Raw genomic sequence first — 24,999 nt, forward strand, 5'->3', positions numbered from 1 at the left:
GCCTCACCTCAGGGCTGTAACAAATCCTCAAGCTCCCTGGGGCGGGGCTGGGCTGGGCAGGTCCCCTCTGAACGCCCTCTGGGGTGAACTGCCCTGTGGGGGGCTGTGGGCTGCCCTGCCCTGGACAGCAAGGTGAGTGTGAGGACATATGGGAGCCCCGCACCCCCGCTGGGCTGAAGTCACCTATCCAGTCTGGTGTCCGGCCAACATAGGACCCATGGCATGAGGGAGAGCTCCTGAGCGACCCCCTCTGGCCAAGCTGGGAGCTGCACAGCCGAGACACCTTCCTCCCCAGGAAGGGTGAGTCAGGCTGTGGGATGGGGGGCGGAAATGTGGGAGGGGGAAGCTTGCATCACTTCAGTCAGGCAAGGGCGCTTTAAAAGGGCCCTGCAGTGACGCAACAGGGATCTAACGCCAGGCTTCAGGGCGGTGACCACTCTGTGGTCAGGAGGAATCTCCCTGCCCCAGTGGTATCCAGGGCCGCCTGGGGGGGGACAAGTGGGGCAATTTGCCCCGGGCTCCACAGGGGCCCCACAAGCCTTGGCCCAGTGGTGGTCCCGGTCTTCGGTGGCATTTCGGCAGCAGGGGGCCCTTCAGTGCTGCCGCAAACATGGAGTGACTGAAGGCCCCCCCCGCCCCACCACCGAAATGCTCTGCGAGCCCTGGCCCAGCAGTGGTCCGGGTCTCCAGTGGCATGGGGCCCTTCAGTGCTGCCGAAGATCCGGACTGCCGCCAGGTGAGTACAAGCCCCACAGCTTCCCCGCTTTGCTGCAGGCCCCCGAATCCTCTGGGCGGCCTTGGTGGTATCACATGGCACAGGGATTATGCCCATGGGGCTCTGGCCACCAGTGCAGCCGGGGGCTGGATGGAGAGCACATCTCTGTTCCAGGGGGGCAAACCCCCACATAACTCCAGGTTGAAGGTAGCTTGCAGGGTCTTTGAAGTGTGGCCCAGGCTTGGGGCAGGTGTGGGGAGGGACTACACCCTACAGGGCATGGTTCCCCCCCCTTCCCCCTGCACTGCAGGGAGTGTGGAGGCATTGACTGTCCTTGGCCATACGGGGTATTGATGGGGCTGGGCCAAGGCAGAGCGGGGTGCTCCAGGCTGGGAGAGGTGCTGGCCGGCCAGCCTTAGACATGGGGCAGTTTGGACAGTGCAGGCCAAGCTTCCCGAGGGGGTGCTCCAGGGATTGCTTAGGGCTTCAACTGAGGCCTCAGCCCAGGGATCATGGGGGGCTGGGCTCTGGGAGTAGACCCGCAGCTGTTGCCTGGGCCCCTAAGTCACTCCCCCCCCCCCCCCCCCCCCCCCCCCCCCCGGATCTTTGGGATCTGGCTGCTGCTGGGCCCTGGAGGCGAAGGGCTGTATCCCCTGGCTGCCGGAGGGGGGCTGCAAACATAAGCTAAGTCTCCATGAGGAGGGATGGGATTGGGCCCCCCAGCAGCATCCACCTGGCCGGAGCATCTCCCCCTACTCAGGCCATGGGGGCTGGCAGGTCTGGCCTGGCTGGGCTGGAGAAGGCCTGGAAGGTTGCGGGCTGGGCTGGCGCTGGGGGGGCTCTGTGCTCCAGCAACTGGTGTCAGCAGGCTCAGGCCCGGGTGGGAAGGTTGGGAGAAGCTCCACTGGGTCAGTTGCCTCCTTATTCCCCCCTCAGCCCCACTCCTCTGGACCCCTAGCTCTCTGCCTCTGCAGTGGGTGGCTGTTGCACCTGGCTCACAAGGGGTTAACATACGACCTTCACCTCCCGGTGGAGCTGGCTCCTGGCTGGTCACAAACAAAGGGATGGGCGCTCGGCCTGTGGCCTGATTGTCTTAAGGGGGAGCCCCAGAGAATGTGGGAAGCGGAGCTGTGCTGAGGTTGGAGTGAGGTGGAGACCGCAGGGCTGGGGCAGGGTTACCACAGAACAGTTCCCCTAATCTGCAGGGTCCCCTATTTTGTCATCTCTACAAGATAAGGATTGCTGTGCGTCAGGAATATACGCCAGTGAATGGGTGTCCTACTCAGTATTATTAATTTATGATATGGGGGAAGGGGAGCTAAGAAAACAGTTCGTTAATTTGAAATACAACATTGGTGGAGAGCCCAGGGCTGGGACGCGGAGGCTGTAGGTCAGGAGTTAGGGTACCTGGGCAAAGCAGTGTGGGGAGCCCAGGGCTGGACAGGAGGCTGCGGGTCACAGTGAGGGTACTGGCAGAGCTTGGGGGAGTCAGGGCTGGATCAAAGGGGCTGTGGTCAGAGTGAGAGACTGGCAGAGGGGTTGTGGGGAGCCCCAGGCGGATCGCAGGGCTTCGGGGCAGGACGATAGGGTGCTGTGAGAGCGGGTGTGGGGAGCCCCCAGGTCTGGATCGCAGGGGGCTGCGGTCAGGACTGATGGGTTGCAGAGCGGGGTGGGAGCCCCAGGCTGGATCGCAGGGCTGCGGGTCAGGATTGATGGGCGCGTGGCAGAGCCGGGTGTGGAGCCCATGGCGGGATTGCGGGGCGCGGTGCAGGATTGATGGTGTGGCAGAGCTGGGTGGGGGAGCCAGACGATTCACAGGGGCTGGGGTCGAGACTGAGGGCCACTTAGCAGAGCTGGGTGCTAGGAAGTGTTGTCCTGGCTGGATATTCATACTAACGCCGGGCAGCGCCCTGCCAGAGGGTCAGTACCGCGGGGCCCCTCCGGCACGGGGCGCGGACCTGCGGGTGGGCGGGGGGAACCCCAGTTCCGTCGGGCCCCGAGCCCGGGGGAGTCCGCATCCCCTCTAGCATCCAATGCTGGGCCTCCGGGCAGGGGGGCAAAGGGGCGCTCTCCGTAGCTATGCCATTAGTCCTCCACTCTGGCCCTTCACGAAAGCCGGGGGATTGTTCTCCCCGCTTAACAGCTGGGGAAACTGAGGCACAAAGCGGGGCTGTGATGTGCCCCAGCAAGCGAGAACCTGGAGTCCTGGCTCTCCGTCCCACTAGGACATGCAGCCTCCTCCTTTAAACGCGGGTGAGGGGCTTCTGGGTGCAGCCTGGCTGTCCTGGGTGAGAGGATGGGGGCTGGCAGGGGTGGGGCTCTCTGCCCCGGGGCACCATTTGGATCTGGCCTGCAGCAGCTTGGTCAGTTCAGCGCCAAACCTCCCCACTGCTAGCTTGTGCTCAGACCCAGATGGATCCCAGCATCTGTGAATCTGGGCCTTTCCCAGCCTGGCACAGGGCAAACTGCCTCATGGGTTGGCACAACTGGAAGTGTGATTCATGTCTGGACTGAAGTGCAGCTGGGGGAAGAGGGCTCCGAGCCGGGATGGCAGGAGGCTGCTGATTGGGGTTGAGGGGCACTGGCAGGGATGTGTGTGGCGGGGGATCAAGGTGCAGGGGAGTTCAGGGCTGCAGCAGCAGCAGGGGACTGTAGGTTGGGACTGAGGTGAGCTGCCAGGCAGTGGGTGGAGGGGACTAGCCCTGTAGCGGGGGAGGTACAGGAGTAGGCAGCGTGTGGGGAGCTAGCCCAGGACCTGGTGTGTTCTGGCACAGGTGAAGAACTGCCTTGGAAGGAGACAGTCGGCTCCCCGTGTGGGGCTGCAGCCTGCCCTGTCCAGCCCAGGACCGAGCATCCTGGAAGCCTGGCTAGCCCGGGCCTGGCTCTGTGCTGCATCCGGGGAGGGAGCATGCTCAGAGTGTCTGGATCCCTGGCCCCAGGCCGGTCCTTTCCAGGCAGGGGCGGAGGGGGAGAGTGGGCAGCGCGGGACAGGATTCAAGGGGCAGCAGGTGCGTGGGGGAGGGATAGAGGAAGGTGGAGCGAGCCAAGCCAGGCTCTGCCCCAGGGCAGTGGGGGTTGCCTGGCCCGGCAGGGAACCTGGCCCCTGAGCAGTCCCATGTTCTTCTGCCTTCTGATATGCGCTCCTGGGAACCCGAGCCAGGGGTCAGTGCTAGGAGGAGCAGCATCCCCTGAGCGCTATGGATGCCCTGCTGGGCGAGCGCCCCAGGTGGCCGTGTGGAGCAGGGGTGTTCTCAGAGCCGTGGGGATGGGGGCTACAGTCACAAGACCCCGTGCCCTTCCTGCTGGGGAGCGGGGGGGCAGTGCTGCTGGCTGCCAGCTCGCTACATCTGCTGTCTTGGATCAAGCCCAGGCCTCCAGCTGTTTCATGGAAATAGGCAGGGCTGGGTGGTTCCCGCACAGGGCTGTGCCGCTGGAGCAGCACTGGGCGGAGGGGTGTGGCCCAGCGTGTGCTGATGGATCCAGGCTGTATCCACACACCATGCCAACGAGCTCTTAGCAGGGCGCGATGGGAGCGTGTTTCTCCTGCCTCTTGCCTCAAATGCCTGGATCTAGTCTGGCTGAAGTGCAGAAAATGCTGCAGTCACCCCAGGCTCCTGGCCCTGGGCACTGGGGCATTGGTGGGCTCCCAGTTGCCCCTGGGGTGCAGTCGGACCTGCTGCACAGCTGCGTTTGCTGGAAGGAGCGTGAGCAGGTGCCAGCCATGGGCAGTCAGCTGAGTGGGGTGAGGTGTGTGCCCTCGCGGCTGGTGGATTCCAATGCTCTTCCCGTTCCTCCCACCCCACACCCTTTCCGTTCTTCTGTTCTTCACGCCACCTGGGAATCTTGTTCATTTTGTGTGTTGGGCGTCTTAAAGCAACTGGCCCTGTTCACCCAGGGAGGGAGTTTTGCCTTGTGGTTGGAGGAGTGGGGCTGGGCTCAGGACTCCTTAGTCCTATCCCCACACTTGCCATCTGACCATGGGCAAGTCATTTAGGCCGGTATTTTTGGAAGCAGACAGCACCCTGGGGTGCGCTCGGGCCTGCCAAGCACCCGCTGCTCCAGCCACGCTTGCTGGGAACTGGGATGCTGAGCACCTCAGAGAGTTAGGCCCCAGTGGGAGCCTTGGAAATAGTGGCAGCAAAGCAGTGGCCAGCGTGTGAACGTGCCGGCTTCTGGCCTGGGGGACTTGCCCAAGGTCAAAGTAGTGGATCATGAGGGCTGGGCCAGCCCCTGCCATAAGTGGGTGTCCCTCCGTTGCCATTGGGCGTCTCCCGCACTGTTGCGGGCTGGCAGCATTAACTGAGGGCTGTTCACTTGGGCTTCGCCATGTTGGATTTATCTGATTTTGTAGCTCCTTTTATTCTATGCACAGCTTGTGCCCTGCGGTCTGGACACATGTTGGAAGAGATCTAACCACAGTGCATTGCGGTCAGTTTTTCTTAACATGCCCTCTTGGCACATTTGCATGGTCCTCTGGCATAGGGTCACTCTCTGGGCACCTCCTTATGTCAAGAGTTTCTTAAGCCTATGGCTCAGCTGACGTCTTACAGGCCTCAGCTTAGTACCCGGGGCATAACTTCTTCTTTCCATGAGCCTGCACTCAGATCTGCTTAGCATACAGGGATTGTTGGTGGTCCGGCCTTGTCAGTCAGATGCACAGTAGATGAACGAGAAAATGAACTAATTAGCTACCACTCCATGCCTCAGTTTCCCCACCTCTAGTGCCATCCTCCTGGGGGTTGTGGGGCTAACCTTGTTTGCAAAGGGCTTGGGGGGGGGGGGGCAAGGACCCAGAGTTCTTAAGGGGAGGCTTGAGAGACAGCTCCTTCCCAGGCAACAAGGCCAGGGGCAGAGAGGCCTCTGGAATAGGATGGGAAATACCCCCTCCACATCCCCTGCAGTCTCTGCACTGCAAAGCCAGCCCCGTCACCAGGGCCTCTCAGCTGGGCCAGTGATGGGACCCACAAGCCTTCCTGCTTCTGAAGAGGTGAGGGGAAGGGCAGTGTGAGGGGAGGGTTGTATTGTGTAGAGGAGTGTGGGCGTATTGGGAGGGGTGTTAGGGAAGGGAGGGGTGTATGTAGGGAGTATGGTGTTCAGAGGGGATGGCATGTAGCGGGTGCATTAGAGGGTGTGGGGTATCGTGGGTTTATGATGGCAGAGGGGTGCTTTCTGTAGTCAGTGGGGAGCAGGGGGAAATGTGGCTGTGGGGGCACTGTCCCTGAGCGGTAGGGAGTGCGGAGGAAGCGTTCTGTGAATGGTGGGGAGCAGGGGGGGACATGGCAGGGGGGTGCTGTCTGTGAGCAGCAGGGGGTGGGGAGGATGTGGCAGGGAGGGGCGCTGTCTGTGAGCGGCGGGGGGATGGAAGGACGTGGTGAGGGGGACGTGCCTGGCTGTGAGCAGTGGGGAGCAGGGCGGGTCTGTCCGTGAGTGGCACGGGGATGCGGCAGGGGAGTGCTGCTCCGGGTGGCTGCATGTCCTGGTCTTGGGCAATGTCCTGGGGCAACACTGAGCACGCAGTCAGGACTGGGCGGGTCTCGTGCTTTCCCCGCCCAGGGCCAGTAGTGCAGCCAGCAGCCAGGCTGCCTATAGAACCTGTTGGGTGGAGAGGGTGCTGCCCCTGGCCCTGTCACTGCCACGGGGTGGAGAGGGTGCTGCCAGCGGGAGCTGCTCCATTGGCTGCTTGTGGAGTGCTCCTGGCTCCATCGCCCAGGCTGGAATCTGGCTGGGCCAGGGCACTGTGGGGATTTGTCTCTGCGCTCTGTGTCTCACCCCTTCCCCATTGCGCTGCTCCTCGCCTGCTGTCAGACCAGTTTCTCAGCAGGACTGTGCTCAGTTGACAAAGAACCACAGCAGTCAGCCCCATCACCCCCCCACCCCTCCGGAAGGCAGAGCAGGGAATTGAAACCAAGGCTGCCAATTCCTGAGTCCCTGTCCTCTCCTCCCGCCTCCCAGGTGTGTGCTCTGCCCACTAGCCTGCACTGCCTAGGGTGGCTGGTAGCAGGTTTTCCCTCTGTGTAGTCTGAGGCTTGGGGCCGTGCCAGCTGCAGAGGAGGCTGGCTCAGATGCTGGCCTGCATGTTCACGGGCACAGAGTTGCAGTGTATTTGCAGCAGGGATTGATGGGAGAGAATATCTTCTGTGGCCGTGGCATGGGGCCAACTGGGAGCCTGTGTCCTGGCCCCCCTTTGTGCCAGCCTGTGCCCCTCAGCATGCTGGCCCTGGGAGGGGGGTTCCCCTGCATACAGGGCTGGCCTTGCTCTGCCCTTGGCTGGCCCCCTTCCCAGCAGTGCTGCCTGGGCCTGCATGCCAATGAGCCCCTCGCTGCAGCTGCCGTGCACTGTGTAATGGGGAAGCAGGAGACACCTGCTCCTGGCCGGCTGCCCTCCCCACACGCAATGCAGCTGAAAATCCCCTCGGGTGAGGCTTGCTCCTGCTCCTCGTCTCCCATTGCAGCTTGGGGGGTGGAGGTGCTCAGCCCCTGGCAGCATCAGGCCCGTGCAGATCTCTAGGAAGCGGGGCAGCGACCGCGCTGTGTCTTTGGGGCTGGGCTGGTGGCCGAGTCACTCCGATCTGGGAATAGTGCAATGAGTCTGCAGGCTTCAGCTCTAGCCCTGCTTCCCCTTTGCCCACTGTGCAAGTGTGAGCTGCTGCCCCAGCGCTGTGGGGCCGGGTGCATGCAGCAGCCTGGGGCACTGAGCAGTCCTGGGGGGATCTGCTGGAGAGGCTGGGGGGTGTTTGGAGAGCGGGGGCGGGGGGCAGGGCCATATGATGCGTGACCATCTGCACCTGCTCTTAGCGTCTGCGTGGGGGGAGGCACGAGCTGTCCGAGCCGCACTGGCCACTCAGGGCTTGAGTCCTAATGTGGGTGCTGCCCCAACCTCCAGGCCCGTCCCCACAGGGAAACCCTTCGCTCCAGCGGGGGCCTGGGGCTGGAGCTGACTGGCACAGGCTACAGCGCGAAGGAGAACAAAGCCTCAGCCACACCCTCAGAGCAGTCCAGTGCTGCTCAGCTCCCCCTGTGTGCCCCAAAGGGCCAGGCAGGGCATCCCCCGACTCGCTGGGTCCAAATTCCTGCAGCAGTTCCGCTAAGTGCAGGGCCCGGACACAGGCCGTGCCCCCAGGGGTGCGCAATTATTCTATTAACTGTTCCCGGCTCAGCAGAGCATGGCAGGCCGGGGGACGGGGGGTCAGACGCCAGCCTGTGTGTGTGCATGAAGGGCTAGCGGCGCAGGGAAAACAATGAGCCGTGCGAGCTGCTGAGGGTCGCTGGGGGGCTCAGCTTTGAGAGTCTCATGTGTGGGAATTAGTGCCAGCCCCAAACCTTCAGCCCACTTCCGCTGGCACCTGCCCGCCTGGAAGCTCACAGCTCCACGCGTGCCTGGCCAGGTGGCAGCTGCAGCCGCCCCAGGGAAGGGTGCCCCATGGGGACAGGAGAGTGCTGGGGGGCAGGCGCAGAGGCACCTGGCTTGGCAGCCCAGCTCGGTTCTGAGGTGCCCGTTGCTCCCCCTCTTGCTGCTAGGTTTGGGGGAGCTGCAGACAGGATGGTCAAACCCCGAACACAGCCCCTGAGCGACTCCCCATATGTGCAAAGCGCCATGGAAAAGACCCAGCCGGGGACAAGAGGAGGAGTTTGGAGCTGGGGGCTGATCCTGCAGGGGGCTGATCCTGCAAGGGACTAGGTGCCCTCGGCTGCCAACAACGACACAGCAGGGAGCTTGCTTAGTCGGTGCTAGCCCCTCAGTCGGGCAGGCCCCAGTACCCCAGCGTCGCACTAGGGGGCGCTGGCCCCTCAGTCGGGCAGGCCCCAGTACCCCAGCGTCGCACTAGGGGGCGCTGGCCCCTCAGTTGGTGCAGGCCCCGGTACCCCAGCGTCGCACTAGGGGGTGTTGGCCCCTCAGTTGGTGCAGGCCCCGGTACCCCAGCGTGGCGCTAGGGGGCGCTGGCCCCTCAGTTGGTGCAGGCCCCGGTACCCCAGCGTGGCGCTAGGGGGCGCTGGCCCCTCAGTCGGTGCTGGCCCCGGTACCCCAGCGTGGCGCTAGGGGGCGCTGGCCCCTCAGTTGGTGCAGGCCCCGGTACCCCAGCATGGCAGTAGGGGGCGCTGGCCCCGGTACCCCAGAGCAGTGCCAGGAGTGCTGTGCTGCTGGCTGGGGGGTTCAGCAGAGGGCACTCTCCTCTTAGCCCATGCTGACCCCAATGCTTTGCTAGAGGGTGCTGTGATGTGGGGAGTGGGGAGGGGTGCTCAACAGGGCGTGCTGGCCTCAAGCCCCCAGGGTAATGCCAGGAGGCTCTGTGCTACAGGGTCGGGGGCTCAGCATTGGGCACTGGCTCCTATACCCCAGTATAGTGCTAAGGGCACTGTGTTTGGGGGGAGCGGAATGAGGAGGGGCTCAGCGGGGGCAGAGGCCCCTTAGTTGGTGCTGGCCCCAGTGCAGTGCCAGCAGGCGCTGTGCTGCAGGGAGTGGGGGGCTCAGCAGGGGGCACTCTCCCCTCAGTTGGTTCTGGCCCCAGTGCAGTGCCAGGGGGTGCTGTGTTGGGGTCAGTGATGTGGGGGGCTCAGCAGGGGGTGCTCTCCCCTCAGTCGATGCTGGCCCCAGTGCAGTGCCAGCAGGCGCTGTGCTGCAGGGAGTGGGGGGCTCAGCAGGGGGCGCTCTCCCCTCAGTTGGTTCTGGCCCCAGTGCAGTGCCAGGGGGTGCTGTGCTGCAGGGAGTGGAGGGATCATCAGGGGGCGCTCTCCCTTCAGTCAGGGCTGGCCCCAATGCCCCAGTGCAGTGCCAGGGGGTGCTGTGTTGGGGTCAGTGATGTGGGGGGCTCAGCAGGGGGTGCTCTCCCCTCAGTTGATGCTGGCCCCAGTGCAGTGCCAGCAGGCGCTGTGCTGCAGCGAGTGGGGGGCTCAGCAGGGGGCGCTCTCCCCTCAGTCAGTGCTGGCCCCAGTGCAGTGCCGGAGGGCGCTGTGCTGCAGCAGGTGGGGGGCTCAGCAGGGGGCGCTCTCCCCTCAGTTTGTGCTGGCCCCAGTGCAGTGCCAGGGGGTGCTGTGCTGCAGTGAGTGGGGGGCTCAGCAGGGGCCCTCTCCCCTCAGTCAGTGCTGGCCCCAGTGCAGTGCCAGGGGGCGCTGTGCTGCAGGGAGTGGGGGGCTCAGCAGGGGGCGCTCTCCCCTCAGGCAGTGCTGGCCCCAGTGCAGTGCCAGGGGGCGCTGTGCTGCAGGGAGTGGGGGGCTCAGCAGGGGGCGCTCTCCCCTCAGGCAGTGCTGGCCCCAGTGCAGTGCCAGGGGGCGCTGTGCTGCAGGGAGTGGGGGGCTCAGCAGGGGGCACTCTCCCCTCAGTCAGTGCTGGCCCCAGTGCAGTGCCAGGGGGCGCTGTGCTGCAGGGAGTGGGGGGCTCAGCAGGGGGCGCTCTCCCCTCAGGCAGTGCTGGCCCCAGTGCAGTGCCAGGGGGCGCTGTGCTGCAGGGAGTGGGGGGCTCAGCAGGGGGCGCTCTCCCCTCAGGCAGTGCTGGCCCCAGTGCAGTGCCAGGGGGCGCTGTGCTGCAGGGAGTGGGGGGCTCAGCAGGGGGCGCTCTCCCCTCAGGCAGTGCTGGCCCCAGTGCAGTGCCAGCGGGCGCTGTGGTGCAGGGAGTGGGGGGCTCAGCAGGGGGCACTCTCCCCTCAGTCAGTGCTGGCCCCAGTGCAGTGCCAGGGGGCGCTGTGCTGCAGGGAGTGGGGGGCTCAGCAGGGGGCACTCTCCCCTCAGTCAGTGCTGGCCCCAGTGCAGTGCCAGGGGGCAGTGTGCTGCGGACGAGGTTATCTTGACCCACGTCTGGCAACGAGCGCTGAAGCTGGGGTCCGAGGGATATGAAACTTACCAGGTGTTTGATCTGGGGAAATCCGGCTGGGCCAAGCTCTCTTCCTCCCACCCCGCTCCCTCTTCAGCAGGAGAGGTGGAAAGCAGCCCTTCCTACCCCGGAGCAGGGGCCGCAGCTGGGCGCACAGGCCCTGGGGAGCTGTTGGCCAAGGGCAGAGGAGGGCAGGGCAGGCCAGGGTCTGGACATGGCGTGGGCTCTTCTGTCTCACGGCACCAGCGATCTCCACGGAGCCGTTGGCTGCGCCCTCAGCCAGCTGTTCTCCCACGGGACCAGCTGGAACCTCGGGCAAGACAAGGGCGCAGTGTTAGGGAGCCAGGCCAGTGCTGCTCCCCCGGCTTGGACCGGGGACAAGCCCCCACACTGAGCCATCTGGCAGGTGCGCGGGGTACGGGGGAGCACAGGAAATGCAGCTGGAGAGGGGGAGAAGTTCCCTGGCGTGACCTGGCCAAGTTCCCAGGCTGAATCTCAGGGAAGCAGGGACCAGCCCCGTCCCAGCTAGCAGGGGCTGCGGATGGGCTCCAAGATCCCCTTTGCTGGTCATGCTCAGTGCTCAGAATTGGGCCTAGCTGGGCTCACCCGGCCACGGGGGCGTTGTTCAGCTGGGTGCTGTGCGGGCCCAAGGGTGGCAGGGCTGGCTGCTGCCCTGTGCTCTGTAGCCGTACGGGGGGAGATCCTGCCCTGGGTGCATGGCGCACTGGGGTCTCTCCAGCAGGGGCTGGCCAGCGTTCCCCTCAGCCGTGCTGTCCCTGTGCCCAGAGCAGCTGGGGCCAGCCCTGCTAACACCCGGTGTGAAGCCTTCACTCCGCCGACCACCACCACCTTAGGACTGAAGGGATGTTCCCCTCCCCCACTTCCCACCCTGCTGTCAAACAGGAGCTCCCAGGCTCTGAGCAGGCCCAGGGCAGCCACATGCCTGTGGCCCAGTTCTGTAGGGCCAGCTGCAGAGTTCCTGCCCCTCCCTGCTGTGGCCTGCCTCCTTCCCTCCCTGGGGACATCCACCTGGCATTGCACAGCCGGCTCCTGGGACTCGGAATTCCCAGCCTGTGTGTCCTCCTGGCATTGTAACCCGAGGTTCCCAGCCGTGCTATCCCGTCCATACTGGCGTGGCTCCAGCTGCATCCACACTGCAAAACGGCAGGGCTTGGACTCCAGATCTGGCGGGCCTCGGGCTCTGACCCACCCGCTGGCAGGGTCCTCAGAGTCGGACCCAGCACCTGACAGGGTTGTGTGTGTTTGGAAGGGGGCTCTGGCTCAGCCTGGGCTGAGAGAGCTGCTTGCGGTATGAGCAGGGAAGAGAAGTTGCTCCCAAGCCAATAGAGGGGCTGGGAATGGGCAGCAGGAGCTGAGGGACTCCCCAAGAACAGAAGCCCTGGAGCTGGAGGTGCCTGGAGCTCCTCTGATTTCACTGGAGGTCGGTGGAGCAATGGTGCCTCTGGCCCTGGTCCTAGCCAGACGTGCCCGGGGCAGAAGAAGGTGGAGAAGGGCCATGGCGCAGCGAGAGGCTGGTGGCAGCTGGGGGTTAATGTGGGCCTTGCCGGGGAGAGAAGGGGGGATTCTTGTGACTCAGCCACCCGCTGGCCCCTTCCTACAGCAGGTCCTCCTCTGTGCACTCCCTGGTGGGCAGTGGTTAATTCAGGGGTTGGTCTGGGGGCTCCCTTCTCAACCTCCCTGTCTCGGTGCGCTGCAGAGCCCTGGCCGCAGGCAGAGATGCATGGGGGGCACTGTTTGGTAGGGTAGTGCCATGTGGCGCTGTGTGCACCCAGAGAGCAGACCTGGGCTCACGTCGAAAGCCCGGGGGCTCCTGGAGCCCTCAGAGACCTAGTGCTTGAGGCTACAGTGGGCAGATCTCAGTGACGTCTGGGGAGAGATTCCCACGTTGACATGGGGTGTTTACTAATAGTGCTTCGCATGTGCCCGTCACCAGGGTATCTGGGCCCATGAATGCCTTTTCTTGGAGGCACACTAATAACGTGGCCTGCCAGTTGGGGTAGTAGCTTTCTCCCAATGGGGAAACTGAGGCATGCAGCCTTTTCCAAGGCCAAGCAGCATTTCTATGGCAGAGCCAGAAATAGAATCCTGGCTTCCCGTTATCTTGGCTTCTGAATAGCAGAGATCAGAGTGCGTGAGCTGAGCTGAGCGGTGGTTCCAAGCCTGGCCAAAGCGAACGAAAATAAACCCTCTGGGGAATGTGAATGCTATGGCTCGGATATCCAGGTCTCCGTGAGCGGGCCGAGATTTTCCTTTCCTCAGTGCAGTCTGGGCGCGGGGGAGCGGGCTGAGGGGTGTCGCGGGGAGATGCCTGGGGGAGGTCTGGAGACAGGGTGCCTTGTTGGAGGGCTAAGCGAGAGTGCAGGATACTGAGGAGCTGTGTGAAATCCCAAGCCAGAGGCCCACCGGAAACAGCCTCTCCAGCCCGCAGTTAAATCTGACCTCTTGGCTGCTGATCAAAAAGTGTTCCCTGCAAATACCATCGAGTCTCTGTTCCAGCCAAGCCAGCGGCCGGGGAGAGAGGGTGTGAGCCAGCCACTGTGGACCGGAGCGGAGCGAGGGGGTGGGCTCAAGACAAACACACAAGCCCTGCAGTGTCCGGCCCGCGAAACCAGGAACCGCCTCTCGGCTGCGGACTGACTGCGGGGACCCAAGAGATCGGCGCCTGCAGGAGGATTCCGGTTTTTTGGACAGAGAAGCCTTTAAAGCGCGGCTCGAAGGCTTGCCGATGTCTCACAGCCCCTCTGCGCGGATGTCAGACTCAGCCGTGCCGTGACGCTGCGCTCCAGCCGGTCACCCGAGCTCCCCTCGGTTACTGATCCACCGTGTGGGTTTACGGAGGAGCTGTCCCCACGCAGTGGAGCTGAGCATGCGTGCCTATGGGGCCCTGGCAGACTCCTACCCACCTGGCGTGGCGCAGGGGCAGCAGGCTGGCTGGGGTGGCGCAGAGAGCCCGTGAGGGGCTGATCTGGGATGACACCCACGCAGGCTCCTGGGAGATTCGCTTCTCGCCAGGGAGGATCCTTTTATTCTGTCTAGAGGCTGTGGCTGGGCAGGGCATGCGGGGACAGCAGCCCCTCACCCAGCCCAGAGCTCCAGCGTGCTGCCAGGACTGGTGCTTGTGGAACCAGTGACAGCCGTGTAATGCGCGTGGCCTCAGTGGGACTCCGGGAAGGGCCCTTCTCTGACCTGGTCCCCTTCGTGCCAGCAACTGGGGCATAGAGTATAGGGGTTCCCTGAGCCAACAGCCCCTGTTCCCACTGGTGCCCAGCGTGGCGGAGGAGAGATGCATCGCTTCGAGGTGCTGCGCCGCTCCTTCCCGTTCCTGGCCCGCTTCTGGGTCTATCGTGTAAGTCGATTTTGGCTCGGTTCCCATGGGTGAGTCCCCCGATGTATCGGATCTGTGTCCTGCCCTTTCAGCCTGGCAGCTCTGTCCTGGCCATTGCATGGCACAGAGAGTGAGCCGAGCCCTGAGGGGCTGTGGGTGGCATGGCAGGGTTCTGCGGGATGGGGGGGCTGTGGCTGGCATGGCACATAGCACTGCCTGGCCCACCCAGTCTGACACCACCCAGAGCCCTAGCCCCTCCCCTTCTCAGGGGCAGAGCTCGGACGCCCCCCCACCTGACTACGGGCCGCAGGAGCCCTGTATTGGGCTGTGCCCCAGCTTGGCGATGGGGCAACTGACCCCCCTACCTCACGGGAGCTGGGACACTGGCTGTGCCCCGGCTGGCTGCACCCACCCTCCATATTTTTAGACCAGACTATGCTGCGGGGAATTTTATTTGTTGTCTGTAACCCAAGAGTTCCAGAGACATAGCCCAGCCCCAGGATGTGTCTGTGGATGGTGGGGGTGGGGGAGGGTCTGTGTTAGGGGGCTCAGATTGGCCTGGAGTGATACCCCCTAGATTAGAGGTGCTGCAAACAGAGTTGGGAGGGTCCCGGGATGGAGTGGGAGGGGGGCGAGGTGCTGGGTCCCACAGGAGAGGAGGGAGGGAGCACCCTGTCTTCCGCTTCTTGAACACTGTATGACCCAGCCGCCATGGCGCTGCCAGGCACTGCACAGACCCAAGTGGGCCCTGTCCCGAGGGCCTTACAGGGGGAGGCCGTGGCCGTGGTGCTGCCTATGCCCAGAGGAAGGGTTCTCCTGGCAGCACGGGTTGTCAGAGGTTGATGGCACAGCTCAGCTGGAGAGCCAGGGGACACAGCTAGGCTGTAGGTGCAGCCAGCTCCCCAGAGCAGCGTGTCTGAGGGGGGCATGAAGGGCAGCAGAGGTGGGAGGTACATGTCTGGAAATGGAGCAGGCGGGTGAAGGAGACCAGACGGGGTAGATCTGCAGCGGGAGGCGTTAGTCATTGAAGAGCTCTGTCAAGCACGGTGACTGCAGGGCAGCTGAGCTCTGTGGCTGGAGGGGCCCATGGGCGTGGGGTGCAAAGGAATTCCTGCCTCTTCCATGCTCGCTCCACCCAGAGGGAGCCCCAATGGCTTGGCTCGGGCAGGGCTGGTGCTTTCCCAGTTTGCCATGTCGTTTCTGGAGCGGATGTCAGGGTGCTTGGGATACAGACAGGAGCATCAGGGAGACAGCCCAGACCTCCACGGGCAGTAGGTTTCCTCTCTAAACATTAGGGAACAGCCCCCTCTAGGAGCTTGTGGCCCCTGCAGAGCCAGCCTGGGGTTACCTCTGTCTGGGAGTCGGCCCCCGAGGGGTCTCATCTCTGCCAAAGTGGTTGGTGAGTCCCTAGTGGATGGGGAATGGTGCCCAGCTGGGCGCTGCCCTGGGCCTGGCCTGTGACAACCTTGGGGGGTGCAGGATGCCAGGGGGATTTTGTCTCCCTCAATAAACACAAAGATGTGGCACCGCCTGTGAGCCATGTCCACTTCTGGGCAGTGCCAGCCTTTCCTGCCACTCAGAACGGGGACCAGACCCTCCGCTCGTGAGGCAGAGCTGGCAGCCAGACGGGAGAACTGGAGCTGGCTGTGGACAGATGCCACCAGGGATGGACTGACAGGCCCAGGAACATGCTGGCTTTGAGGGGAAGCCAGAATCTGGCTATGGAGCAGGGAGTGCGAGACATCGGTGGCCAGGCCCTGCTGCTGCAGGGCCAGAATCAGGATGGGAGCGGGCACATGCTGTGTTTTATAACCCAGACCTGCTGTCTCCAGTTGCCATCCCAGACATGGGCATGGGAAGCAGATCTGCCTGTGCCTTGGCCGGAGCGCTGTGTGTCAGCGGTGCCAGGGGGTACTGAGCCCTGGTGGGCGGCAGCGTGAGTGCCTGGCTGCCCAGCCAGCTGTATCTCTCTCTGTGCTACTGATAACCAGGCCCTTTGCTCGGGGGGCGGGGGGATGCCGATGGGCACCATCTGGCTGCTGGGATGGCAGCAAAATCTCCTGGCCCCTCGCCCGCTGCTGTGCCCACTCACTCCCCAGCGGCCGGGGTCAGGAGCTGCCTGCTGTGTCCTGTTCCCCCCTGCTCCCCATGGACCCTGGGACTCCCCCCCATTCGGGGGAGCTCCATGCGCTGCAGGGGGCACAGACGGGCGCTGCTCCTGTGCCAGCAGCTGGCCTGGGTGAGCTCCGTGCTCCCATGCCAGCCCAGAACAGCTCCGCCAGGCTGAGCTCTCCCCATAAGCACACGTCTCAGCCGGGGTTCCCCTCTCCCGGGCATTGTCCCTGGACATGGGGCCTTCGCTGCAGGGGCAGTGGAGCCCGGCCCATGGGGGGCAGGGAGGAAGGTGGGGAGAGGGAATGCAGCAGCTTCCAGCATGCAAGAGGTTTGGATGTGAGCACATGGCAGGGGGAGGGGCTGCTGCTCCCAGCATGCACTGCTGCCTCTGATCTGGAGTGGTGGGGTGGCCGTGGGGCAGGGTGGGGAGCAGTGACCTGGTGCCTGGCTGATGTATGTCAGGGGGACGGGGCTCCCACTGGTTCTTGGTGGGGTGGATGGGGCCTGTCCTCTCTGCGTCCGGGAGGCGAGCGGCTCTTTATTCTCTAGCGCTGGGTCTCCGGGCTGCCCTCATGGGCCTCTGCCTGGGAACGACAGAGCAGCCTCTCATACCCTTGTGGATGGCGCCCATTGTGCCCAGCGGTCCTAGCCAGGGTGGGGGCTGATGTGCTGGGCACTGCAGGGCTGTGGACTGGGATCCCCACGGGCAGCAAAGCTCCCTGGGCAGTCATGCACTGTGGGGTTTAGTTCTGGAGTGAAATCTCCCCCAGATGCCTGCCACTGCCCGGGCACATGGGGCTGGCAGGAGGAGAGGGCCTCGGCCTGCCGGGTCAGATGCCAGCGGCGGAGGAGCTGAGCGACTGGCTGGGGTGGAAGGGTGACTGCTGGGAAAGGGGCTGTCACAGGGTGCTTTGTTATTCCCTGGTGAGGGGGGTCAGCTGGCAGTGCTCCCCGTAGCCCGCCTGGCAGCTGTTGGCACCTTGTCCAGCCCCCTGCAGGCAGTGGTGTGCCCTGGTACCTCTGAAGGCTTCATGTAGCCACAGATCCCCTCTCCTTATCTGTCCCAGTCCCCGACAGCGAGGTCTCTGCTTTGACCTCGGTGGCCCAGTGGCACTGGTATGGCCCTGCTGGCTCTGGGGTGGATCCTGTCCCTGGACAAGGCAATGGCGAAAGTCTCACTGGCTTCTCCAGGAGCAAAATCCGGCCCCCGGGAATTTCTCTCCCCCTGGCTCCGCCCATCTGGATTGTGGCAGGATGCGTAGTATAGCTAAGTGTGCCCATCCCCGGCTGCTCAGCGACATGGCTGCTGCTACTGTGACCAGCCCGCAGCCACTGCTTCAGCTGGCGCAGCTAAAGGAAACTCTCCAGTCACTATTAGCCGTACAGAGCCTGGGACACCTTCTGAGCAGTACGTCCCAGGCTAGCGATGCCTCCATCTGGGGCCCAGGTTGACGTTTGGGGGAGCTGGGTCCCCGGCTGGCATGTGCTGAGACATAGCAGGCAGTGCCTGGAGTTGCAGGCTGCCCCCTAACCCCACTGTCTCTGGTCTCTGCAGACACTGCCCTGTAGCATGGAGTCGGATGAGGGCACAGACTGGCTCCTGGAGCTCCTGACCGAGGTGCAGCTGCAGCAGTACTTCTTGCGCATCCGCGATGACCTCAATGTCACCCGCCTCTCGCACTTCGAGTACGTCAAAAATGAGGATCTGGAAAAGATTGGCATGGGGCGGCCTGGTGCGTATAACCTCTGACCTGCCACGGCCCCAGCCCCCAGGCTGCTCCTCCCTCACCCGCAATCAGTGCTGCATCTGTCTCTGCTAGTTCCCCACCGTCACTCTCCCGGCTCCCGGATCACAGGGCTTTGTTGGAGCTCCAGCTTTGTTGTACAGTTAACACCTCTCCAGCAGGGCTCGTGATCCTCCAGAAAGTTCTGCTGGGCTCCCTCTTGCGGGGTCTGACTGCTCTGGGCTGGGGTGGAGGCGGGTTCCCCTCTGGAGCTGGCGGAGGGGTGCTGCAGGAGGGAGCGGAGCGAGTGCTGTGACTGTTCTTTGTTTCTGCAGGCCAGCGGCGGCTGTGGGAAGCCGTGAAGCGCAGGAAAGCCATGTGCAAGCGCAAGTCGTGGATGAGCAAGGTAACTCCTGGGAAGGGGCACCCTGGGATGTAGAGCGGGGGCTGGCGCAGCAGCTTGGTGCCATGCGGGCATTGGGCTGTTCACAGGCGAGAGCCCTGGCACCAGCAGCTCCGTTTCACAGACTGGGAAAAGCAGAGCCGTCCCAGGACTGGCCTGAGGCTGCAGAGAGTGCCCCAGACACACCAGCGGAGCCCTGCTGGGCGTAGGGCAGGGAAGGCTGGAATTTGGCCTGGTGGCTTTAGATGCCCAACGGCGTCGCCATCTGCTGCCTCCCACAGCCCTTACCACTGTCTGTCCCCCTGCTTTGAGGGGTAGGGAAGCTCCACATGCCCCTGAGCCAGGCTCTCTGCAGAATCCCCAGAGGGGAACATCCTGGGTTAGGGTTGCCAGTTTTTGTTGGCTGCGTTCCTGGGGATTTTATCACATGACATAATAAAGATTAATCTTTAATTCCTGGAGACACCAGGCCAATCCTGGAGGGTTGGCAACCTGTGCCTCGGCTGGGGCCAGGAGGCGCTCTGCCAATTGCTGGAGAGCAGGGGAAAGATGTGGGCAGCAGAGAGCCTGCTGGGAAATGTAGTCCTGCCGTTATCTGTGGCGCTGCCCAGCTGGCCTGAAGCTGGGCCTGCATCTCCATGGGGGAATCCTGCGTGGGAGGAAGGGACCAGTTCTCGGAAAATGGGGCTCTGGGCCAGGGCTCTGGGACGTGCCCCAAGCCCTCCAAGTGCACGGGCTCTGCTGGAAGCTCATTTCCCAGCTTTTGCATTAGTTCTGGAAGAAGTGGGTGGCTGGCAGAAATTGACAGCGGCTTCAGGGTCTTTTGATCGCGAGGTCATGGATTGCAGTGACTGGGTGCGAGGGCAGTGAGTGGCTGCCCCCCACGTGCACAAGGCACCCTGCGGGGCGCGGGGCAGAGGGTCAGTTTGCTGGATGGCTGGGGCCAGCTCTGGTGCACCCTGCTGCTGGCTGGGTGACAGCGTTCAGACTGGGGTTGCTTGTGTCACTGAGCATTGGTGAGTGCCTCTCTGCCCGAGGGGCAGGCAGGAAATTCCTTCCCCTAGTGATCGGTCTGTGCCCCCGGAAGCCAGTTAAGTGTTAAGTAGCTGAATACGCATCCCTGCCCAGTGCTACACGCACACAGTGCCCAGGAGAGTCCCCTCAGGGTGCAGCGAGTCTATCGGCTCCCAGGGGGTGCGCTCTGGTGCCAGCCCCATGAGATTGGGGGGCCCAAGGGTGCTGCCCCTGACTCAAATGGGCGTCTCAGCCAACGCTCTGCCTAGCTGCCATTAATGCTGCCCATGCCCTGGACCCAGCTTTCGTTCTCACTCACATGTCCGTGGCACTGGCGCTGTGCCAGGGCTGTGGTCCCTGTTGTGGAGAGCAGGGTCTCAAGCCAAGATGATGGGCACAGACCAGAGGAGGGCACAGCTGGGTCAGCAGAGTGGGACCGAGAGAGGAAGCGTTCTGGGGCCATCCGCAGCATGGCATCAGCCCAGCAATAAGTTCTGAGCTGGCACCCGTTCAGCAGTAGCACAGGCTGTCTGCAGGGAAATGCAGCCACCTCTGAGGCAGAGCGTGGCAGCTGTGTATCAGCACCCAGCAGCCCTTGGGCATCTGGGGACAGGAAGTGGCGGAACATCTCCATCCTGCTGAAACTCTCGGGGAAATCAGCACAAGGGGGGCTGTCATGGCCGGGGCACCTGGCCATGGCTCATCTGAAAGAGGGCATCTCTTTGCACCCCATTGTCTTCCTCTTTCCGTTCCAAACTGCTGGGTAGCATTGCTGCGTGCTGTTCCACAGCTGCCACCCTCCACCCCAGAGGCGGCTGCATTGGTGGGCTCGGAGGGGCAACAGCAGGTGAAGTGCTGTGGATTCATGGGTGAGGGGCACTAGAGAAAAGCTGCCAAGGACAGAGCTAGAGAAGTGTTTGGAGCCACCCCGCCTTTTGCCTACCACGAGGGCTTTGGTGCGATGCCACCCTGGGGGGTGTTCGTAGCTTGGTGAGACCCAACGGCAGCAGGCCTCTGTGTGCACTACGGGGCTGCAGCAGGTCGCAGGGTCTGGCCCTACTGCTGTCTCCCATTCCTCTGGGCCGGCCTGTCCCTCAGCAGGTTGTGGCCCTACCACCTCTGGGCTGGCTCTGCCCACACATCAGCCTGGGCTGCCTTTCCGTCCCTCAGAGTGCTGGCCCTTGGTGCTCGTTACAAAGACAGGTCAGTGCTCCTGTTACAGATGGGGAAACTGAGGCACAGCTGGGGGTAGAACCCAGGAGTCTGGATCCTCCCAATCCTCTGCTCTGACCGCGAGGCTATGCTGCCATAAAGGTGCTGCCCTAAATCTTCCTCCCACGGTGGGTTCTACGGTCCCTTATGTCAGGGCCAGAGACAGGTGTGTGTAGAAGGGTTGCCTGATGCTGACGGAATCACTGGGCATTGACTGGTGTTGTCTCTCCAGCCCCAAGCCCACGTTCCTGTGACTGACGCCCTTCTTCTGTCCATCCAGGTGTTCAGCGGGAAGCGCCCTGAGGCGGAGTTCCCGCCCCAGCCCCAGTCCACCTTCCCCAAGCTCTCTAGCCCGACGCCCACCGAGGAGGATCAGCAGGCCCTGACCTGCCTGATCAGCGAGAGGGACCTGACGCTCTTTGAGAAGCTGGGGGATGGCTCCTTCGGCGTGGTGCGGCGCGGCGAGTGGGGCACGCCCACTGGCAAGACGGTAAGGGACCCGGAGCGCACTAGGGCGAGCCCAGCACACGGCCCGAGGGGCTCCGTGATCCCAGCAGGATATGGGGCTAGCCCACAGTTGCCTGGCTGAGGCCCTTCGCTGGGCTGGGGCAGCAAATCTGAGCTGGTCAGTCTCCCCGTTGGCATCCAGTTTCACTAACTGCAGCTGGGTCTGGGATCCCAGCGCTGCAGTCCACCTACACCAGTCCCCCAATCTGCAGATGGCTCTGCCCCCGCCAGAGTGCCCACCTCCTGAGTGCCAGGCACTGCCCCGACACCGGTCCTCATGCCTGGCCGAGCACGCTCAGTCTCCTGGCCCACATGGCCCCTGGCCTCCACTCTGGATCTGTCCCTATTACCACCTGGAGCCTTGTGGACCTAGAGACTGGACTGGGACCACAAATTCCTTTCCTGCAGGTCCTGCCTTTGGGTCCCCCAGCCTGGGGCTGTGCTGGGGCCGATACTCTGTAGCCAATGCCACCCCTTTCCCCATCACTCCTATTCCTGGGGTGTGGTGAGGGGGGGCCTGAGTGGCCCCCGCTGAGCCCCACAGTCCAGCGACCTCTCTGGGCTTTGTGAATACATGAATAATACCAGGACACAGTTTTGATGTCCCGCCCATACCCTGTGTGCTCACCACTCCGGCCTACCCCAGAGGTGAGCAAATTGGTCCCTGGGGTGGGAGCTGCTGCAGGGTCCTCACTGTCCGTGTTTCCCAGCAGCTCAGCGTGGCTGTGAAGTGTCTCAAGATGGATGTGCTGAGCCAGCCGGAGGCGCTGGATGACTTCATCCGGGAGGTGAATGCCATGCACTCTCTGGACCACTGCAACCTGATCCGGCTCTACGGCGTGGTGCTCTCGCCGCCCATGAAGATGGTGAGTGCGGGAGCATGGGGGGGGCGTTCACCCCCCGGGCGGCTCAGCCCCAAGGGAATGGCTGGGGGGGCAACTGCCTCTCTGGTGTTAAGAGCTGGCTCCTCCAGGCAGGACGATCCCCCAGGCCTGGGATGTAGCTGTGTGGGTGCAGAGCCCCGTGGCACCGTGAGGCAGGGACAGACCCCCCCGGGCCATGGCTGTGTGGACACAGAGCCCCGTGGCACTCTGGGGCAGGGACAGATCCCCCCCCGCTGTGGTTGTGTGGGCACAGAGCCCCATGGCGCTGTGGGGAAGGGACATACACACACCCCTCCCAGGCCATGGCTGTGTGGGTGCAGAGCCCTGTGGCACCACAGGAACAGAGCCCATCCCCATGGATTGCCCCCCATCCCACTCTCCATGGCTGGGGCCTGACTCGATCCCTCTGCCCCCATTTGCCCAGGTGACAGAGCTGGCCCCACTGGGCTCCCTGCTGGACCGGCTGCGAAAGAACCAGGGCCATTTCCTAATCTCCACGCTGTGCCAGTACTCTGTCCAGATTGCCAAGGGCATGGCCTACCTGGAGTCCAAGCGCTTCATCCACCGTGACCTGGCTGCCCGCAACATCCTGCTGGCCTCCACTGACCTGGTCAAGATCGGCGACTTTGGGCTCATGCGGGCGCTGCCCAAGAACGATGACCACTACGTCATGCAGGAGCACCGCAAGGTGCCCTTCGCTTGGTGAGCCCCGCCTGGCACCAGGAGACGCTCACCAGCTGGGTGCATTTCTCTCGCAGCACCTGCTGCCAGCTCGCCTGCCCGCAGAGGGCAGCTCAGTGCCTGGGGCCCGGTAGCTGTGGGTGCCTCTGTGTAATGTCTCTGTGCCCCCGCACGTCTCCTTGACCCTCCAGTCTGTGTACCATGGCAGAGTCTGCACCCGGAGGAGGAGGGGAAGGGGCAACAGGTATCTGCTTTCTCTGGGGTGGAGTCTGCCTGGGGCGTCCCTGTACTGCCAGCGCCATTCCAGGGAAAGGGAAGGGGTGTCCTGGGAGACAGCTGGCTTGGCTGGCCCTGGGCCCATGTGTGGCGGGACCTGGAGGGCTGGAGCTGAGCGGGGAGCCCCGCTCTGCCAGGCTGGATGGGGGTGCCTGCAGGCGCATCAGTAACTCTGTGAGCCCTTCTCTGCAGGTGTGCCCCGGAGAGCCTGAAGACGCGCACCTTCTCGCACGCCAGCGACACCTGGATGTTTGGAGTCACCCTCTGGGAGATGTTCACCTACGGGCAGGAGCCGTGGGTCGGCCTCAGCGGCAGCCAGGTACCTGACGCGGCCCCATGCTGAATGCTCTCGGGCCTGGCCCTTCTGGGAAGGGGAGACACCCTCTGCCCCCCACATATGGGGATTGCTGCCCCAGGCCCAGCCAGCATCACTCGGGCCTAGCTGGCATCACTGAGCTGTTGCCCTCAGGGCCGTTCCTGGCAGAGCAGGAGAGAGGGGCTGTCTCAGATCAGGGGAGCGTTGGGGCGTGGGAATGCCAGGGCGTGTTTTCAGGGGCTCCTCCCCCAAGGTGACGTATGCACTGCACCCCTGAGAGAGCCTGCAGTGAAACATCCAGCTTGTGCCTCTGGGCGCCTGACAGGGCAAGTGCTATGAGCTTCTTCCACACGCTTCTTTGTGGTGCCCCACTCCCGACCCGCAGCCCCCCCACTTTCCCAGCCCTGGGCACACCACACACAGCTCTTCCGGTGCCCCTTACTATCCCAACCCTGGGCACCCCACACATAGCTCTGCAGTGCCCCACTCCCGACCCACAGCCCCCCCACTATCCCAGCCCTGGGCACACCACACGCAGCTCTGCCGGTGCCCCTTACTTCCGACCCACAGCCCCCCACTATCCCAGCCCTGGGCTCCCCACACACAGTTCTGCCAGTGCCCCCCACTATCCCAGCCCTGGGCACCCCACACGTAGCTCTGCGGTGCCCCACTCCCGACCCACAGCCCCCTGCTAGCCCAGCCCTGGCCCTTCTTCATCAGAGATCCCTGAAATGGGAAGGACTGAGACATGCCTGATGGATTTTGGCTTGGGAGCTAGGGCAAGGTTTGAACGGGGTCTCCAGGCTGGGGGTAAAGCACGTTGGCCCTGATGCCCCCTGTGCTGGCAGAAGTGGTAGAATTAGGGGCCCCTCAATTCTGAAGGCTGGTGCCTGCCCCTGGCTGTACGTCTCCCAGGTGCCTGCGCCCTGGCCTGTCCCAGGGGCACCCTTCAAGCCAGGCAATTTGATTCCTGCTTTTGCTGGCAGGTTGATGCCCGTCGGTTGCGCTGGAAGGGGACTCTGTGCCCCTCACCTGACCCAGCCAGCCTGTGTCCCGCCCTGTGGCTAATCCGTGCGGCTCGTCCAGCAGGATTCCTTACTGACGGGGAGGGCCTGGCCCCATACAATAACCCGCTGGCCCTGCCCGCCCTCAGGCCTCTCCTGGGCAGGACTGAGGCCCCGCCCCACTCTTCCAGTGCCTCAACCAAACCCTGTCGGGCAATCTTCCATCTGCACCTGGCCAGTCTCTGCTCCCACCTCTGCTGCTGCTCCCGGGGTGCCCCGGTGTGACCCCGTCCTGCCCCAGCACCTCCCCTGCCACGGCCGCCCGAGCCCCCCTATGCCTGAACCTGACTGCGGCGTCTGCCCTCCATGCCCGCAGATCCTCCACAAGATCGACAAGGAGGGCGAGCGGCTGCCGCGGCCCGAGGACTGCCCGCAGGACATCTACAATGTCATGCTGCAATGCTGGGCGCACAAGCCCGAGGACCGGCCCACCTTTGTGGCCCTGCGCGACTTCCTGCTGGAGGTAGGCAGCAGGGGATGGGAGGACGGCTGGCCCTGGGGTGTGTGGGTCCATGCCCCTCTGTGCCAGGCGGCCCAGGCATCACCCCCGGAGCTGTATGCCAGGCACTGAGCCCTGGCAAATCCCACCCCTGCCGGAGGAGCCACCAGGGGCCAGTGCTGCTGCCAGCTGTGCCCCTTCCTGCGGGAGTCCAAATACGGGCCAAGCTGCTCAGAACTCCGGGGCCCAGCACATGGGCCCGCAGGTGCTGGCCAAGCCAGCCAGAAGGAGCCCCGGGAGGTCCCCCATCTCTGCCCCTCCCTGTCGGGCCCCTACTCTCTGCAGAGCTGGGGGGGGTTGTGACGTGCCTCAGCTCTAGTGGGGGACAGACTCGACCTGGCCGCTGGCCAGCACCCCATGGGCCTTTGGAAAGGAGCACGCTGTGCCCAGCTGGGGGCACCTGTGGTCTGGAGACTTGCCTTTTGCTCAGCATGGCAC

General features: G+C 63.7%; 1 protein-coding gene across 8 annotated transcripts in view; it reads left to right on the forward strand.

The window, feature by feature from the left end:
• TNK2 (tyrosine kinase non receptor 2) overlaps positions 1-24,999 on the forward strand; it is a 69,903-nt gene that overhangs the window by 24,365 nt on the left and 20,539 nt on the right. For 5 of the 8 annotated variants that reach the window (XM_075068332.1, XM_032777283.2, XM_075068334.1 and 2 more), the window contains 7 exons: positions 17,537-17,714; positions 18,041-18,111; positions 20,615-20,824; positions 21,555-21,707; positions 22,150-22,427; positions 22,875-23,001; positions 24,379-24,525. In XM_075068332.1, the coding sequence (XP_074924433.1) occupies positions 17,552-17,714; positions 18,041-18,111; positions 20,615-20,824; positions 21,555-21,707; positions 22,150-22,427; positions 22,875-23,001; positions 24,379-24,525 (1,149 nt within the window). In that variant the 5' untranslated portion in view covers positions 17,537-17,551. Of the gene's footprint in view, positions 1-13,135; positions 13,888-17,536; positions 17,715-18,040; positions 18,112-20,614; positions 20,825-21,554; positions 21,708-22,149; positions 22,428-22,874; positions 23,002-24,378; positions 24,526-24,999 lie in introns of those variants that run through there. The other 3 variants (XM_032777281.2, XM_032777282.2, XM_032777288.2) reach the window with 2 other exon arrangements.

Source organism: Chelonoidis abingdonii, chromosome 8 (genome assembly GCF_003597395.2).
Source record: "Chelonoidis abingdonii isolate Lonesome George chromosome 8, CheloAbing_2.0, whole genome shotgun sequence".
In the NCBI taxonomy this organism is placed as follows: domain Eukaryota; kingdom Metazoa; phylum Chordata; order Testudines; family Testudinidae; genus Chelonoidis; species Chelonoidis abingdonii.